The sequence below is a fragment of the Amblyomma maculatum genome, chromosome 9 (genome assembly GCF_055883805.1).
Source record: "Amblyomma maculatum isolate TAMU_Amacu chromosome 9, ASM5588380v1, whole genome shotgun sequence".
NCBI classification, from domain to species: Eukaryota; Metazoa; Arthropoda; class Arachnida; order Ixodida; family Ixodidae; genus Amblyomma; species Amblyomma maculatum.
In genome coordinates this window covers 121551417-121568895 of record NC_139352.1, presented here as the reverse complement: position 1 = coordinate 121568895, position 17479 = coordinate 121551417, and the positions used below count along the sequence as shown (strand labels likewise).

The 17479-nt window shown below is 45.7% G+C and overlaps 1 protein-coding gene across 2 annotated transcripts in view; it reads left to right on the top strand.

Moving 5' to 3' along the window:
* Positions 1 to 17479, top strand: part of LOC146180273 (uncharacterized) — a 58941-nt gene that overhangs the window by 13812 nt on the left and 27650 nt on the right. For both annotated transcript variants that reach the window (XM_084579485.1, XM_084579486.1), the window contains exons 5-6: positions 7136 to 7300; positions 8442 to 8729. In XM_084579485.1, the coding sequence (XP_084435611.1) occupies positions 7136 to 7300; positions 8442 to 8729 (453 nt within the window). The remainder of the gene's footprint in view (positions 1 to 7135; positions 7301 to 8441; positions 8730 to 17479) is intronic.

Below are 17479 nucleotides of genomic sequence, written 5' to 3'. Positions count from 1 at the left end.
GATTCGAAGCTTGTATTCACATGTTTTGTGAGAAATGCTTTCAATTTTGTAGTGGCACCACAACTGTGTGTCCATGTTTGGAAATGGGAGCATATATATGCGCTACGCCACAGGTGCAGCGGTGGCGTAGCTGTAGAACATCCGCCTCGCAATTCTCCACAGGATAAAAAAAAAAAAAAAAAGCGCGGGTCGATGGAATTGCATAAACAGGTTTGGGGTGCGACCTGATGCCGGTGAACACCTCCGGCAACGCACTCCCTCACCAGAACATGAGTTGGCCACCCTGGTGCAGTAATTGGCCGCAACCTCTCATGATAAGCTCCATAAAACCCCGGCCCTCAGTCACCAGTGGCTGCTGAACAACTGACCACGGCGGCGGTCAGACCTGTGATGCAGCAGGGGGTGCTAAGAATTCTTGGCTCCGCTGGACAGGCCGCCATTGGAAACTGACCCTGGCAACGTTTAACGCAAGAACGCTAGAAGTGAAGCTAGTTTAGCTGTGCTGTTAGAGGAACTAGAGGGTATGAAATGGGATATCATAGGGCTTAGTGAGGTTAGGAGGCCGAATAAGGCATATACTCTACTGAAGGATGGGCATGTACTGTGTTATCGAGGTTTATCAGAAAGGCGACAACTAGGAGTAGGCTTCCTTGTCAATAAGTATATAGCGGGTAATATAGATGAATTCTATAGTATAAATCATGCCCAGCTGTCCTCAGCTCCTCCTCCCTAAAGAGAAAAAACAAATTGTTTTTTCTGGGCCTTGGAGTAAAGGGCTTAGGCTTAGTTGTGAGACAGCGCTTGTACTGTGGCTTTCTTTTATCTTGTCCTTTTTCTTCGTGTTCGCGCTGTTTATATTAATAATGAAAAACAGTCAGACGTTCCACCAGTGACGAAGGACGAGGTCAAGAAAGCATTAGAAACTATGAAACGGGGGAAATCAGCTGGAGAGGATCAGATAACTGCAGGTTTGCTGAAAGACAGGGGGGATATCGTGCTAGAAAAACCGGCCACACTGTATACGCAGTGCCTGGTGTCATCGACGGTACCGGAACCATGAAAGGATGCAAACATTATCCTCATTCATAAGAAAGGGGACTCTAAGGACCTTAAAAATTACAGACCAATCTGCTTACTGTCTGTTACATAGAAGGTATTTACTAAGGTAATCGCTAATAGAATCGGGACAACCTTAGACTGCAATCAAGCAAAGGATCAAGCAGGTTTTCGGAAACGGTACTCTACTATCGATCATATCCATACCATCAATCAGGTGATAGAAAAATGCTCGGAAAATAACCAGCCCTTATAGTACATAGCATTTATTGATTACAAAAATGCATTTGACTCAGTTGAAACCTCGGCGCTGATGCCGGCATTGCGAAATCAGGGGGTAGACGAGCCATACGTGAAAGTGCTGGAAGATATATATAGTGGCTGTACAGCAACCATGCATAGTTCTGCATAAAGAAAGTAACAGAATTCCCATAAAGAAAGGTGTTAGGAAAAAGGAGACACAATCTCCCCAGTACTATTCACAGCTTGCTTAGAAGAAGTATTCAGAGACTTGGAATGGGGGCAGTTAGGGATAAGGGTAGATGGAGAACACCTCAGTAATCTGCGATTTGCTGATGACATTGCTTTGCTAAGCAACTCGGGGGATCAACTGCAAATAATGATTGGTGACCTAGACAGGAAAAGTAGAAAGATAGGCTTGACAATCAATATGCAGAAGACTAAGGTAATGTTCAACAGCCTCGGGAAGGAACAGCAGTTTACATTAGGTAGCGAAGCACTGGAAGTAGTAGGCGAATATGTCTACTTAGGACAAGTAGTAACCGCAGATCCGGACCATGAAAAGGAAATAACAAGAAGAATAAGATTGGGATGCAGTGTATTTGGCAAGCAATCGCAGATTATGACTAGCAGCTTACCGGTATCGCTCAAGAGGAAAGTATACAACAGTTGCATCTTACCTGTACTCACCTATGGGGCTGAAACGTGGAGACTAACCAAGAGAGTTCTACTTAAGTTGAGGACAACCCAAAGGGCTATGGAACGAAAAATGGTAGGGGTAACATTAAGAGATAGGAAGCGTGCACAGTGCGTCAGAGAAATAACTCAAGTTACCGACATGCTAGTGCAAGTTAAGAAGAAGAAATGGGCATGGGCAGGACATGTAGTGCGAAGAGAGGATAACCGATGGTCGCTTAGGGTAGCAAACTGGATTCCAAGGGAAGGAAAGCGTAGCAGGGGCGGCAGAAAGTTAGGTGGGTGGAGGAGGTCAACAAGTTCGCAGGGGTGAAGTGGAGGGAGCTAGCGCAGAACTGGGTTAATTGGAGAAATATGGGAGAGGCCTTCGCCCAGCAGTGGGTATAGTCAGGCTGATGATGATGATGATGAAAGCGAGCACGCACTTGCCTCCATAGCAACCTACCTAGATCACGCCGGAAAACCTAAAAAAATAAGGGGGACACTGATACTCCGCTGTTAAGACGCTATAGTGTTTCGCACATACAGACAATGCTTGTCACTTTTCATTTTTTTTTTTTTTACAATTTTTACTCACTGATACTTAATATCTGCTAACATTCTCCTTCCATTCTCAGCGGTACATCTCTTAATGCATTTTCATTTTTTTTACTATATCAATTATTTAATTGATGAATTGCACACTCTAAAATTTACTCAATTAGCATCATAGAGCATTGGCTTCCATTCTGAGCTTCCTGACACCATTTAATCCCCTTTTTAATATTTTTTTATTCCTCGTTCAGCTAGCTTCAGTGATTTCATTAACTCGCTATCATCGGTCACAAACCAATCGGTCATCAATCACTAGAACTATAAGGATTACCACGGTATGATTTCTTTTACTCAGGCCCCCTATTATTTCCGAAGCGCGGTGCAGACTACAACTACTACGCTGGCGAATGTTCTAGCGGAGTACTTGCATAACCTATCATCATCATCATCATCAGCAGCAGCAGCAGCAGCAGCCTGACTATACCCACTGCAGGGCGAAGGCCTCTTCCATATTTCTCCACTTAACCCGGTTCTGTGCTAGCTGCATCCACTTGACCCCTGCGAACTTCTTAACCTCATCCGCCCACCTAACTTTCTGCCGCCCCCTGCTACGCTTTCCTTCCCTTGGAATCCAGTTTGTTACCCTAAGCGACCATCGGTTATCCTCTCTTCGCACTATATGTGCTGCCCATGCCCATTTCTTCTTCTTAATTTCCTTAACCTATCACTTAACACCTAATGCGACTGGCAGATTGAGTCACTGTCAAGTGTTGGAGCACGCGGTAGTACCTGTCATTGTTTGCACGTGTATACGTACAGGTATATGTACGCAGGCATGAAAACCAAATTGCGAAATGCACACACGCAAAAAAAGTGACTGTTCTGCCCAAAGCGATAGTTACCGCAGATGCCCATTTTTTTCTATGCAGCAATTGTCCTTACTGTCACGGCACTCAAGTTCATAAATCTGTAACGCACAGATATGGATGCCATAAATCACGAGCAACGCTTCGGTGCAGTTTGGGACGCAGAGTGGAGCGCGGCGCTTCTGTAGCAGGCGACGCTCTTCCCTGGCGCAAAGGTTGACAGTAGCGCCGCGGTGGCGGGAGCAGCGGCGGGCTGCCTGCTCCCCGCAGGTGCGCCGAGGAGATACGGAACTGAAAAGGATCTATTAACGTTGGTACTTCGAACAGGTGGACCACAACTTTGCCACCAATGGTGATTATAAGTGGCAACACACACACACCCATTCCCAGGTGGAGCATATATGGCTCAGTTCAGTTTAGTCGTTCAGTCGTGTCCGACTCTTCGTGACCCTATGGACCATGTCACGCCACGCTTTCCGGTCTCTCACTATCTTCCTAACATCACATAACTTCATCTGCAGTGCCTCGAGGATGCCATCTAACCAACGCGTTCGCTGCCTACCCCTTCTCCGGCGACCCTCAACCTTTCCCAACATCAAATCTTTCTCCAGCGACTCCTCTCTTCTCATCAGATGACCAAAGTAGCTGAGCTTTAACTTTAAAATTTGACCCTCCAATGAGCAGTCAGGGTTTATGGTCGACAATATCGACTGATTTGGTCTTCTGGCAGTCCAAGGAACTCTCAAGAGTCTTCGCCAGCACCACAATTCAAACGCGTCAATTCTTCGGCGGTCAGCCTCTTTCACAGTCCAACTCTCGCATCCATGCATCACAACTGGAAAGACCATAGCACAAGTTATACGGATCTTGGTTGGCAGACTAATGTCTCTGCTCTTTACTAGGCGGTCAAGGCTAACCATTGCTCTCTTTCCCAGAAGCAGGCGTCTCCTAATTTCATGGCTGCAGTCTCCTTCCGAGGTAATCTTGGAGCCCAAGAACAGAAAATCTGTCACAGCTTCTACTTCTTGTCCCTTGATGCTCCAGGACCTGATAGGGCGAGACGCCATGATCTTTGTCTTTTTAATGTTCAGTTTAAGCCCAAACTTCTCACTCTCTTCTTGTACGCGGATCAGAAGTCTCTTGAGTTCCACTTCACTGTCTGCCATTAAAGTGGTGTCATCCGCATATCTAAGGTTGTTGTTACGTTTTCCAGCAATCTTCACTCAAGCTGAAGACTCGTCCAGACCGGCCTTCCTCATGATGCACTCTGCATATAAGTTAAATAGGCAGGGCGACAGTATGCAGCCTTGCCTCACTCCTTTCTCGATCGGAAACCAATCAGTAAGACCATGCCCAGTTCTGACTGTGGCCTCTTGCCCTTCATACAGGTTCCTGAGGAGACAGATGAGGTGAATTGGAACTCCCATCTCTAGGAGAGCTTGCCACAATCTGCTGTGATCTACGCAGTCAAACGCTTTCGCATAATCAATAAAGCAGAAGTAGATGGGTTTCTGGAACTCTCTTGCTTTTTCCATGATCCAGCGAAGGTTAGCAATTTGGTCTCTAGTTCCTCTGCCCTTGCGAAACCCAGCTTGCACGTCCGGAAGCTCCCGATCCACATACTGCTGCAGCCTACCTTGGAGGATTTTCAACATCACCTTGCTAGCATGCGAAATAAGCGCGATCGTGCGGTTGTTGGAACAATCTTTGGCACTGCCTTTCTTTGGAATGGGGATGTAAACTGACCTCCTCCAATCCTGCGGCCACTGCAGGGTTGTCCAAATCTTCTGACATAATGTATGCAGAATGTTAACAGCGTCATGGTTGAGGTTTTGAAGCAACTCAGCTGGAATGCCATCAATTCCGCTAGCTTTGTTCTTAGCAAGGCTGGCTAAGGCCCATTCAACTTCACTCTTCAGGATGCCCGGCTCGAGATCAGTAATCACAACCGTCTTATGTTGGGTTTGCACATTCGGGTCCTTCTTGTACAGTTCTTCTGTGTATTCTTGCCACCTCTTCTTTATCTCTGAGGCTTCAGTGAGGTCCTTGCCTTGTTTGTCCTTTATCACGCCCAGCTTAGCACAGAAGCTTCCTTTGATATCTTTGATTGTCTTATACAGAGCTCCAGTGTTCCTTAATTGGCTGTTGTCCTCAACTGCTTGGCACTGTATGTTCAGGAAGGCATTCTTATCTCTCCTTGCTATTTTCTGAAAATCCGCATTGAGAACCTTGTATCTTTCTCTTTCCCCCATAACTTTTGCCGTCCTCCTTTCCTCAGCTATTTGCAAAGCCTCTTCAGATAACCAGTTTGCTTTCTTGCATTTCTTTTGCTTTGGAACTACCTTAGTAGCAACTTCTTGTATTATATCACGAACATCAGTCCACATCTCTTCGGGCTCTCTGTCTTCCAGATCTAATTCTTGAAATCGATTCCTCACTTCCACAGCATATTCTAATGGAGTTTGATCCAGATCATACCTGAAAGTCCTCCTAGTTTTCTGCGTTTTCCTCAATCGAAGCTTAATTTTGGCAACAAGAAGCTGATGATCGGTGCCACAATCGGCCCCAGGCCTTGTTTTTACTGCTTGTATAGCGCTTCTCCATCTCTGCCGGCAAAGAATATAATCGATCTGATTCCTGTACAGACCGTCCGGTGAAGTCCATGTGTACAGGCGCCTCTTGGGCTGTTGAAAATGAGTATTCGCTATGGTCAGGTTGTTTTCTTGACAAAACTCTACTAGCCTCTGCCCAGCTTCATTTGGCTCGCCAAGACCGAACTTGCCTATAATTCCAGATATTTCTTCACTCCCGACCTTAGCATTCCAGTCTCCTAGGAGAAAAACGACGTCTGATGATGGGGTGCGGTCTAAAAGGCATTGTAGGTCCGCATAAAATCTCTCAACGTCAGCTTCTTCAGCAGCAGTGGTCGGTGCGTAGACTTGGATAACTGTTATGTTGAAAGGCTGACCTTGGATCCGAAGTGAAATCATTCGGTCGTTTTTGGGGTTGTACCCTAGCACTGCTTTGCCCATTCTTCTGTTTACTATGAGAGCGACCCCATTCCTTCTCTTGGATTCGTGCCCACAAAAAAAGACATAATGGTCGCCGGAGTTAAATTCTCCCATTCCGGTCCACTTGAGCTCGCTGATACCCAAGATATCAATGTTCAATCTGTCCATTTCTCGCTTGACGACATCCAGTTTACCTTGCGTCATAGATCTTACATTCCATGTTGCTATGTGATATATGGCTGGTCAATAGTTAATGCAGCAGTGATGGTGGGGCCTTGGTCACATAGCTTTGGGGAGTAATGATGTCACACATGGCGGAATAGGTGATGGACTCCATTGTATAGGTGGTCACATGGTTGGCAGCTAAGAATATATTTGCAATGCTGTAACTATGATCACGTGACTGGTCACCATCTTGAATCTGAGAGCGACACAGAACCGGATGAGAAACTGACGAATGTAAGTAGCAAGATTGTGTAGAACAGCGCGAAAAAACGACAGGGACGAAGGAAGGCGACAAGAGAGACGATCTTCCTTCGTCCCTGTCGTTGTTTTCGCGCTGTTCTACACAATGGATTACCAACATGCCCAAGCTTCTGTTTTAAGTAGCAAGAGTTGGCACTCTTAAAAATTTAACCTAACTCACACCTTCATCTTAGCAAATAGCAAAAAAAAAAGGCCAATGCAGACTTATGGAAAGAAACTTGCATCTTCTGTCTTCTTGGTGAACAGGTGTGGCCGATTTTGTGCCGGTGAGACTCACAGCGGGTGGCACTTTCACAATGCCAATGTACGAGCCCTTCAGCAATGTCATTGCCCGAGCAGCCCAGTGGTGTGCCCAGCAAGGTTATCTGCGTTTCTGCAATGCCCAGTCCCTCGAAGTAAAGCTTAAGTCAGGTGAGGAGAGTACCTTTGACCTGCACTACATTGGTTGAATTTTGGTTTGGTCACACTAGCCAATGCTTGCATGCTGAGACTACCTTCACAAGTCACTGTGCAGTGTTTAGTTTTTTATATAGAAAATGGCAGTGACGGATGTTTATCATTGGAGCAGTGCTTGCAGCAAGCATATCTGTGTGTCACTAAGTTCAAATCACATTTTGCTGCAAACTGGCTGGAGTCGCACAGACGTGCTCTTGATTTTTGTCAAAAAGGTACCAGTAGTATAGTATCCTGTACTTGCGGACAGCTTTTTGTGGCTCTGCAGTAGAAGCTATGGCAAGAAAGGGAAGGAGACATACCTTTTTCTCCTTGCCATGGCACGTATTGTTAGGAGTTGGGGTTAGAGAATGAGTTAGTGCATTCTCCATGGGACAGGGACAAAAGCCCGTCACCTTCCTTTTCTTGCCAAGTCTTCGCTGCAGAGACATAAAATGTTATCCGCGTGCATAATGTCAAGAATGTGCTTTGACCTGCGGAGGGCAAGCAACAACTCGGTCTGCAGTGTGCACAGTTGCAACGACGCATGTCGTGGGGCTGACTGGAGGTCAAGAGCAAATGCATTGAAAAAAATGGCGTCTTATGGTGTGCAGTTGCCACAGCTTGTAGTGCACACCTGACAGTATGTGTGCTTTAGCAAACAAAGTGACGAGTTTATCTGCATTTTTAAATGGCCCTGCATTAACCTCTTTATTTTCATGCTGTTATTATTGTGTTATTGTACTTACGACATGTTTTAAATGTGCTTGTGCTGTTGTGAACTGCTGGTCTGTTCTGTCTAGCAGAAATTTTGCTCTTTTCCTTGTCTGTTCAAGGGCGTATTTTTGTTGGGAGGATGGGCTGGAAGTTACTGTGAAAAATCATGCTGAAGCCCCCTTTTTTCACGAAAGAAATAAAAAATAATGCATTGCTAAAAAAAGATGCCCCACTTTCTTTCTTCCTCCTAGAGCAACTCATAAATTCACCCGTGTGTTTGTCTGTATACTATATAAGGCATCACCAACTTGTCCAAATTACAGCCCTAGTAGGGGTGGAAATGCCCATGCTCACTCACTGCGGGAAGTAAGAATGGCTCTCATCATCCTCCCCTTCTCATTAGATCCAAATCATACTGCCTTCCTTGACACTGCAAGCAGCCGCACCGTGGTGGACACACAACGCATGTCGTACATGGAGCATGCCAAGGCGGTTACCTATTACGCGCGTGTGTTGCGGGTGGCCTACAGCAAGGAGCCTGCACCTCTGGATGGTCTGCCCCCATCACCACCCCTGTCGTTGCACTGCAAGACATTCATGCCACTGCCGCTGTCACAAGGCACCTTCACGCCCGAGTTTGAGGGCTTGTCGGCCACCAAGAAGCGCGTCGAGGCATGGATGAGGGCCACTGGTTTGTCCTTCTCTTGTCTCATCCTTTTCGTAGCGCTCGTTCTTTGTCATGGCACTGTGAATCCTGAACTGCCATGATGTGCTATTACTATGCCTACAACAGTGCTTCATATAAAATGGCTTACAGCTGATCACAGGGTGTCAGTATGCAAGAACTGGCCTCTGTGCCTTCTCTGCACTGCACAAAAACAGCAGAAGTTTGGACTATTTCTGTCTTCCATCACTGTGCATTTTATGCAACTGGTATGTGAAAATGTATGCCTACTTTAACGGGACATACTCCTCAATAACTTTATTTCCCTAATATATAAAGATAGGTGAATAAAATTTACCATTTTTATTCAAACCTAAGTATTCCCATTTTTTCACAAACGCAATTACCAAATGGGAGGAGTGATGCCTAGATCCGAAAAGTAGAAAATACATTAGAACTTCGTCGATACATTCTCGTTTCATACGATTTCCCGTTTCATATGGCCAAAATCGCAGGCAGTAAAACATCTCCCATAAAGTTACATTATTTTTATCCTGGTTAATACATTCCTGGATTTATCCAGGAATGATTTCCCGGTTACTGCCTTTGAAATTTCGACAAATTGTGGTCACACAATACATTTGCAATCAACTCGCGAAATTAAAAACTGATCAGTGGCATCCCCTGCTATAGCTACTTTTCTGCAGTTCCTTACGTGCAGCGGGGCAAAGCATCAAAGAGACGAGTCAACATATGAGGCGCTCGTTCTCGCTGAAACATGACTTCATGAGAAGGAAGGCGGTTACTTTTTGTGGTGCTTCAGGAGCATAGAGGCAAACCATGTGACAACTACAACTATTAGCAGAACCGAAAACTGGGCGAGTTGGTGAACGTTCAACATTATGTACAGCGCGAAAAACGAAGACAGGGGAAGAAACACGCAAACAAACAGTTGATAGTCATCGCTTGTTTGTTTGCGTGTTTCTTCCCCTGTCTTTGTTTTTCGCGTTGTACATAATGTTGAACAACTATTAGCTTGCATACGAGTGGGTCGGGTCTGGGGTACGCAGCATAAGCAAAAATGCGGCGCCTGTAAGCCATTGTGATGGCTTCTCTACATGCCACTAGTGTAAGGGGGCGAAGCATCTAGAAACACCTAAGGAAGCGATCCTGGTTTGGAATTATCGTCGAAGAACTGAATCTGTTCCTAAATCTCTCCAGCCCTTAGGACAACGCAAATACGAACTGAATTCTGTGAAAGCTTAAAAAGGAGTTGAGCATACTTAATGTCTATAAATGCTAGTCTACACTTTTATGCCGTGAAAGCCTGAATTTTGAATTCCATTGTACCTCATTCAGCAATTAAATTTTTTCTAAAGCAGGCAGTTCGGAGTGTATGCTTTCCTGGATAATACGCTTTCCCCCGTATTTTTCCCCCTCTTGTTTTCGCGGTGATATCTTCACGAGACGGGTGTGAGAAATAGCATTTTGTTTGATAAACATCTTCAGTAAACGCGATAAGAGTTTGCTCGAACTTCTAGCTATAGCAGCTTTCTCCAAACTCATTCTGATATCTGTTACGGCTGTCAAACAAATCATCGCGGGCCCTAAATGCCTGTAAAACGTGCCAAGCTCCGGTGAATGACCACCCATTCCAGGTCCACGTCACAACACGCTGATAGAGTTATTGAGGTCGCTTTAGGCCGGCTTTTGACATTCTCTGCGACCAGCTGTCAGGTTGTATCAGAACGCAGCAAGACAAGAAGGGGGAGATCGCACCGCGGAGGCCGCGCCGCCTTGCGACTTCGATGGCTCCGGCTCGACGCCTTAATGAGCAAGTGCGCTGGCAGCCTTGTCTACGCGTTCATCCTCGCAAAGAAGGAGTGCTTAGAATCACATACAGATTTTTTTTTTTTCAAAAATGTTTTTGTGAAATTGGTGGGGGAAGGGGATGCTTAGTATTGCAAAAATATGGTGATATGTAGGAGTGTGCAAAATTGAAATTTTCTAATATGAATTGAATATGAATATGGGGTGAAAGAAAGGTGTTAGGCAAGGAAACACGATCTCTCCAGTACTATTCACAGCTTGCTTAGAAGAATTATTCAGAAACTTGGAATGGAAGCAGTTAGGGATAAGGGTAGATAGAGAATACCTCAATAATCTGCGATTTGCTGATGACATTGCCTTGCTAAGTAACTCGGGGGATGAACTGCAAATAATGATTGATGACCTAGACAGGAAAAGTAGAAAGGTAGGCTTGAAAATCAATATGCAGAAGACTAAGGTAATGTTCAGCAGCCTCGGGAAGGAACAGCAGTTTACGTTAGGTAGCGAAGCACTGGAAGTAGTAGACGAATATGTCTACTTAGGACAGGTAGTAACCGCAGATCCGGACTAAGAAAAGGAAATAACAAGAAGGATATAAGACTGGGATGGAGCGCATTTGGCAAGCACTCGCAGATTATGACTAGCAGCTTACCGGTATCGCTCAAGAGGAAAGTATACAACAGTTGCATCTTACCTGTACTCACCTATGGGGCTGAAACGTGGAGGCTGTAAAGAATATATAAAGAAAAAGAAGAACCGACAATCCCGTAGCTCGACTTCAGAAACGAAAAAGGGCCATTAATCTGAGCACAAAGCAGAGAAGAAATGCCGAGCTCTTGCTCCCAAAAGAGCAGCCAGCAAAAGTCAGCGCGTTCCTCGGTTTCAAGTTACAAACCGAAGACGGCATGGTCCACTTTCCCGGAACGACCGGGTAACGCGCGATTGGAAACAAGGGTCGGCGTGGCACCCCGCTGAGGAGAAGGAGGGGCTTGGGCCGGCGACAAGGAGGCTGTGCGCACGTGTGGGGTGCAAGTGCTGCTGGGAACGACTGGCCGAGAGAGAGAAAAGGGGACGAGACAGTGTGGAACGCACCCTTCGTGGGAGAAAGACGTGTGTAAACTTTGCTGAATATATCCAGTGTTTTTGTTACCGTTAAAGAGTTTTTGTCCGCGTGTGATTTCTTCACTTTTATTCGAATGCCCTAAAGTTCAAAGTTGTAGTAACAAAGTTCAGTCTAGTATCAAATCAGCAACTACTACATGGTGCCGAAACCCGGGATGAGAAGATAGTGGCGAAATCCGAAAAGACCACGATGGACCAAAATGGAAAAGCTCAAAGCGAAGAGGCGAAGTCGACGAGGCCACAACAGCACTGCCGACAGCCAACGTCCAACAGTTGACAGCTCTGCTTCACAGACTGGAAGTCAGCAATGATGAGCTGCGGAAGATCATCGACGAGTTAGAGAACTATCTACCGGAGAAAGCATTTGAGACCGAGTTTACAGAAAGCGTCGAATACGACGACCGGGCCATAAACCTCATCGGCCAACTGAGGGCTCGGATCGCGGCTTCACAACAGACTGCGTCTGAACAGAACGCCGAATCGACGCAAGCGTCCGTGCTGACGCCCAGACTCACTGCAATCAGGCTTCCGAAGCTGCAGCTCCAGTCTTTCAATGGTGAGCTTGCCAACTGGCAGTCTTTTTGGGAATGTTTCCGCGAAGCGGTGCATGATAATCAGGCCCTGTCCAAAGCGGAGAAATTTAATTACTTAAAGAGCCTCCTCACTGGGCCTGCCGCATCGGCAGTAAAAGGATTGCACGCAACTGAGGCCTGCTATGACGACGCGGTACAGATACTGCAGCGCCATTTCGGCGACAATGGGCCAATCGAACAAGAACACATGACCAAATTAAGGATGCTACCTCCAGTGTTGTCATCAGGAGATGTCAGAGGACCCCTCCGGCTCTACGATCATGTTCAAGCCCACATTTGTGGGTTAACGGCCCTTGGAGTGACCAAGCATGCTTACTGTGCAATGCTTTGCGATATTATCCTGACGGCGCTGCCGCGAGACATGATGTTGGAGTTTCACAGCCTGGCAAGCTGAGCGACCAAGACAGATGTATTGTCGCCGCCCGATATAGTCCCGCATCACCAGCGCAGCAGTCCTCCGCCTCGACGCAGGCAGCAGACAGATCAGAGAGAAGGCTAGGAGGTACTACATTTTCTGCTGGTAGAAACAGAGTGTCGAGAGCGATGTAGGCAAGGTCCCGCCTTTGAGAAGCCTTCTTACAAGGAAAACCTCGGCAAACGCGCCAGGCAGCTGACTCCGAGTGCCGCTGTTATTTATGCGCAAGCAGGCAAAACAGAGAAATGCGCATTTTGCGATTCGAACAGGCACGGCACAGAGATCTGCATGGCTGCACTGACGAAAAAAGGAAAAGTCGAAAAACTTGCCAGGACGAAAAGGTGCTTTCGATGCACAAGGTGGGGACACCAAGCAAAAGACTGCAGGCGAAAGATAAAATGCGGGAATTGCGAGAAAAGGCACGCTACCTCAGTGTGTAACCCCAATTGGGCAGCGATCAAAACTGACGTGACAACAGAAGTCACTGCCACTAGTGTGCATGCAGAAGCCAAAACAGAAGAAACGCAAGAGACGGCACTGCAGACTTTCCATGCCTTTGCTTAGGGGAGCACCAAATACGGCTACATCCGGGGCGTCATGGACGGTGGAAGTCAAAAAACGTTAATTCAAGCAGATATATCAAAAACACTTGATTTGAAGGTTTTAGGAAAGGCTGACTTCTACTTAAACACCTTAGGGACTGCGGCCACACAAGTCCAAAGCTGCCGGCTGGTAGAAATTCGCCTTCGGAGCCAATACGGAGATCACGAAATAGCAATAGAAGCTATTGATGTGCCCTTCATATGCAAGGACGTCAGGTGCCCACAGATCACAGTTTTGTGCAAAAGATGGAATATCGAGGAGCGCTGCTCGCAGACAGACTGATCCATCCGGACATGTCTTCAGTGCCAGGTATTGGATTACTAATTGGAGCCGACCACATTTGGAAATTTCAAACGGGAGAGGTGCAAAGATGCAACGAAAATGAAGGATTAGCAGCAGTGAATACAAAGTTTGGTTGGACGATTCAGGGACGATTCAGGCGTCGGCAAGAATATTCGACCCCTTGAGCCTCGTCGCACCGTTTGTGGTGCGAGCAAAGATCCTTTTTCAAAGGCTATGGCAGAGAGGTATTGAGTGGGACGACCAATTACCGAGCGACTTGGAAGCAGACTGGAGAAGTTAGTGTTTAGACCTCGCCAATCTGAGACAACTCTCCTTCCCACGTTGCATCCTACAGAACGACCACATTTCCGGGCAGCTCCACATTTTTTGCGACGCAAGTCCGACGGCCTACGGGTGCTGTGTTGTCTTTCGTTGTCTTCTCCGCATTGGAGAAGACAACAAAACGGTGAGCGTCAACCTCATCCTTGCCAAGTCACGCGTGGCGCCTCTTAAGGCCTTGTCGCTGCCTCGGTTGGAGCTGATGTCGGCTGTAATTGGATCACGCATGGCCACCTACTTTCAAGGAGCAATTGATCACCAAATGAATGTATTCTATTGGACTGACTCGATGATTATGCTCCTATATCCCTTGGAAACGCGCATAAAATGAGTTGCACTCATTTTGGGGGGGGGGGGGGGGGTGTAAAAAATATATAAAGAAAAAGAAGAACCGACATTCCCGTAGCTCGACTTCAGAAACGAAAAAGGGCCATTAATCTGAGCACAAAGCAGAGAAGAAATGCCGAGCTCTTGCTCCCAAAAGAGCAGCCAGCAAAAGTGAGCGGGTTGCTAGGTTTCAAGTTACAAACCGAAGACGGCATGGTCCACTTTCCCGGAACGACCGGGGAACGCGCGATTGGAAACAAGGGTCAGCGTGGCACTCCGCTGAGGAGACGGAGGGGCCTGGGCCGGCGACGAGGAGGCTGTGGGCACGTGCGGGGTGCAAGTGCTGCTGGAAACAACTGGCCGAGAGAGAGGAGAGGGACGAGACAGTGTGGAACGCACCCTTCGTCGGAGAAAGACGCGTGTAAACTTTGCTGAATATATCCAGTGTTTTTGTTACCGTTAAAGAGTTTTTGTCCGCGTGTGATTTCTTCACTTTTATTCGAATCCCCTAAAGTTCAAAGTTGTAGTAACAAAGTTCAGTCTAATATCAAATCAACAACTACTACAGAGGCTAACCAAGAGAGTTCTACTTAAGTTGAGGACAACCCAGAGGGCTATGGAACGAAAAATGGTAGGGATAACGTTGAGAGATAGGAAACTTGCAGATTCGGTCAGAGAAATAACTGAAGTCACTGACATTCTAATGGAAATCAAGAAGAACTGGGCATGGGCAGGGCATGTAGTATGAAGAAAAGATAACTGATGTTTGCTTAGGGCAACAAACTGGATTCCAACAGAAATAAACCGCAGCATGGGGCGGCAAAAAATTAGGTGGGTGGATGAGGTTAAGAAGTTCGCAGGGGTCAAGTGGATGCAGCTCACACAGGATCGGGTTAATTGGAAGAATATGGGAGAGGCCTTTGCCCTGCAGTGGGTATAGTCAGGCTGATGATGATGATGATGGGGGCGGAATTGTTGCGTCGTGGATGAGGCGGCTGTCGAGAAGGCGAAACGAGACTCTCGCGTCAGCCGTCCATGTTGAGAAGCCCTTTTATTGACGAAGTGCCGGATATTTATAGGACACAGACTATGTCACAGATAACTACACAATCCACATTCAAAGACAAGCACAGTCACAATCCATGAAACAAACCGAAACAGGACGAAACCGAAACTAGTACAGCATAGATAGAGATGCACGATATCACAAATATGCTTTTGAATATAAAATCATTTACAATATAATGTACATTTTGGAATAATCTCTATCCTAGAAAGATATCTGATCAGTGAAAGAAAATGGAAAATTAAAAAATAGTAAACATTGCCTTGTTTATTTTAGAATTCACATGGTGTTTGCAAATAAGAATTGCACAGAAATCTATACCCTACTGAAAAATCCAGTATAAATTTTATACAGGATTTCATGTACTGGTTTGCTGTATAGGCATGGAGCTGTCATATTGCTGCGGAATACAGCAAACACCCATTAATTCAGCCTTTGAGGGACCAGAAGAAATATTCAAATTAACCGAAAGCTCATATTATCAAGTGGACCTGAAAAACCTGCAAAATAAAATTGGGGGGGGGGGGGGGGGGGGGGGCATGGCTTGAACCTACTTAATTATACAAGTGAAAGATAGTTTTGTATGGCCTAGCAATGTTGTGTACTACACTGTTTGACGGTTTGATTTAGGGCGACACTCAAAGTTCACCTTTTTGAGTATACACATGCTAGCGCCTGTAATACTGCCCTTTCATTCTGTGATTTTAAAAATATGTTTAAAGTTTGTTTTGGAGGAAAGGAAGGTGCAGTATCTGTCTCATGTTTCAGTGGATACCTACACTTAATTTGGTCAAAGGCCTATCACCTTTTCATTCCGTGATTTTTTTCAAATATTTTTTGTTTAAGTTGATTTTGGGGAAGGGATGGTGCATTGTCCGTCATTTGGTCACTCAGACCCGATGAGGTGAATTCCAAAGTCGCACCCCGCGAGAGCTTATGCTGTTTGCATCTGATAGACACCTGCACAATGGTTGTCTGCATTTAAGTGGAAAGGTTTCTCGTCAAGTGCTGCGCTTTGTGTCAGGAAGGGCTACCCAGTGCAATCTGGTAACAGTGGTCCCTTTTCACAAAACACCACTTTTCAAGATTGCTTCACCACCAGTTCACAAGCATTGGGGTGAAACTGCAGCGAATTTGAAAATTTCTGTGTATATCTGCTCATTTTGGAATATATACTCGGAAAATTTTGAATATCAGATTTTTAGTCGAATAGGAATTGAATAACAAAAATATTCTATTTGCTTTTGAAATTTTTAATATTCACAATTCCTTAAGTTATACTGTGATAGTGTGGAATCTTTTCTTTTCAAATATATTTTTTTGGGTTCAATGCTTTTCGCCTTGGTTCAGTGCAATAGTTCAATGCATTCTTTTTTCTAAATGCTACGCATGAGTAAAAATGCACAGAATAGTTTTCTTGCAGCCAGTTTGCACTGTCATTTCGATGAACATTTCTACGAGGCATGTGTGCATTCTTAAGCACATAAGCTGTGGGCCAGAGCCTGCTATGTGCAAGAGTATTAGAGGACGAACATTCTTGCAATGCTGTCCACAATTGCGCTGTGCCCAGACATTCAGATGCACAGGCCAACAGGATCAAAGAAAAATAATGGTATTGCAAACATTGCACACTGCATGAAGCTGAAGATGTTGCTGAAATTAACATTGCAGATGATAACTGCCCTGCAAGTTCTTATTTGCCAGCCATCTGTCACGGTATCTTAGTCATAGCTACAAGTGTTACTGATGGTTTTCTATTGCTTTTAGAGAGAGAATGTTTATGTTTTTGCCAACGAAGAACAAAAAGGGAAATGTGGTTTTTGCAGTGTCACACAAGCACTGAATCTGCCTCGCCAAGCATGTCCTATACTTACGAGGCAGCTAAAAACAGCGCTAACATGAGGAGAGGGATCCTTCATCTCATGTTAGCGCTGTTTTTAGCCACAAGATCATGCACTAACCAGCTCAACTTTCCACCCTGTTAAGAGGCAGCAAGTGGAAAAAAAAAAAAAACTAGTTTCATCGATGTTACCTGAAATTGCAGTGATAGCTATACATGAATGGGGGACATTCTTCAAATAGAATCGCACTGGGTTTGAAATTTGTAATACCCCAAAACTCTCATCTTGATCCGCTTCCCAACTGAAGTACGACATACACCGAAACTCTCATCTTGACCCGATCCTCAAAGAGGGTGTTT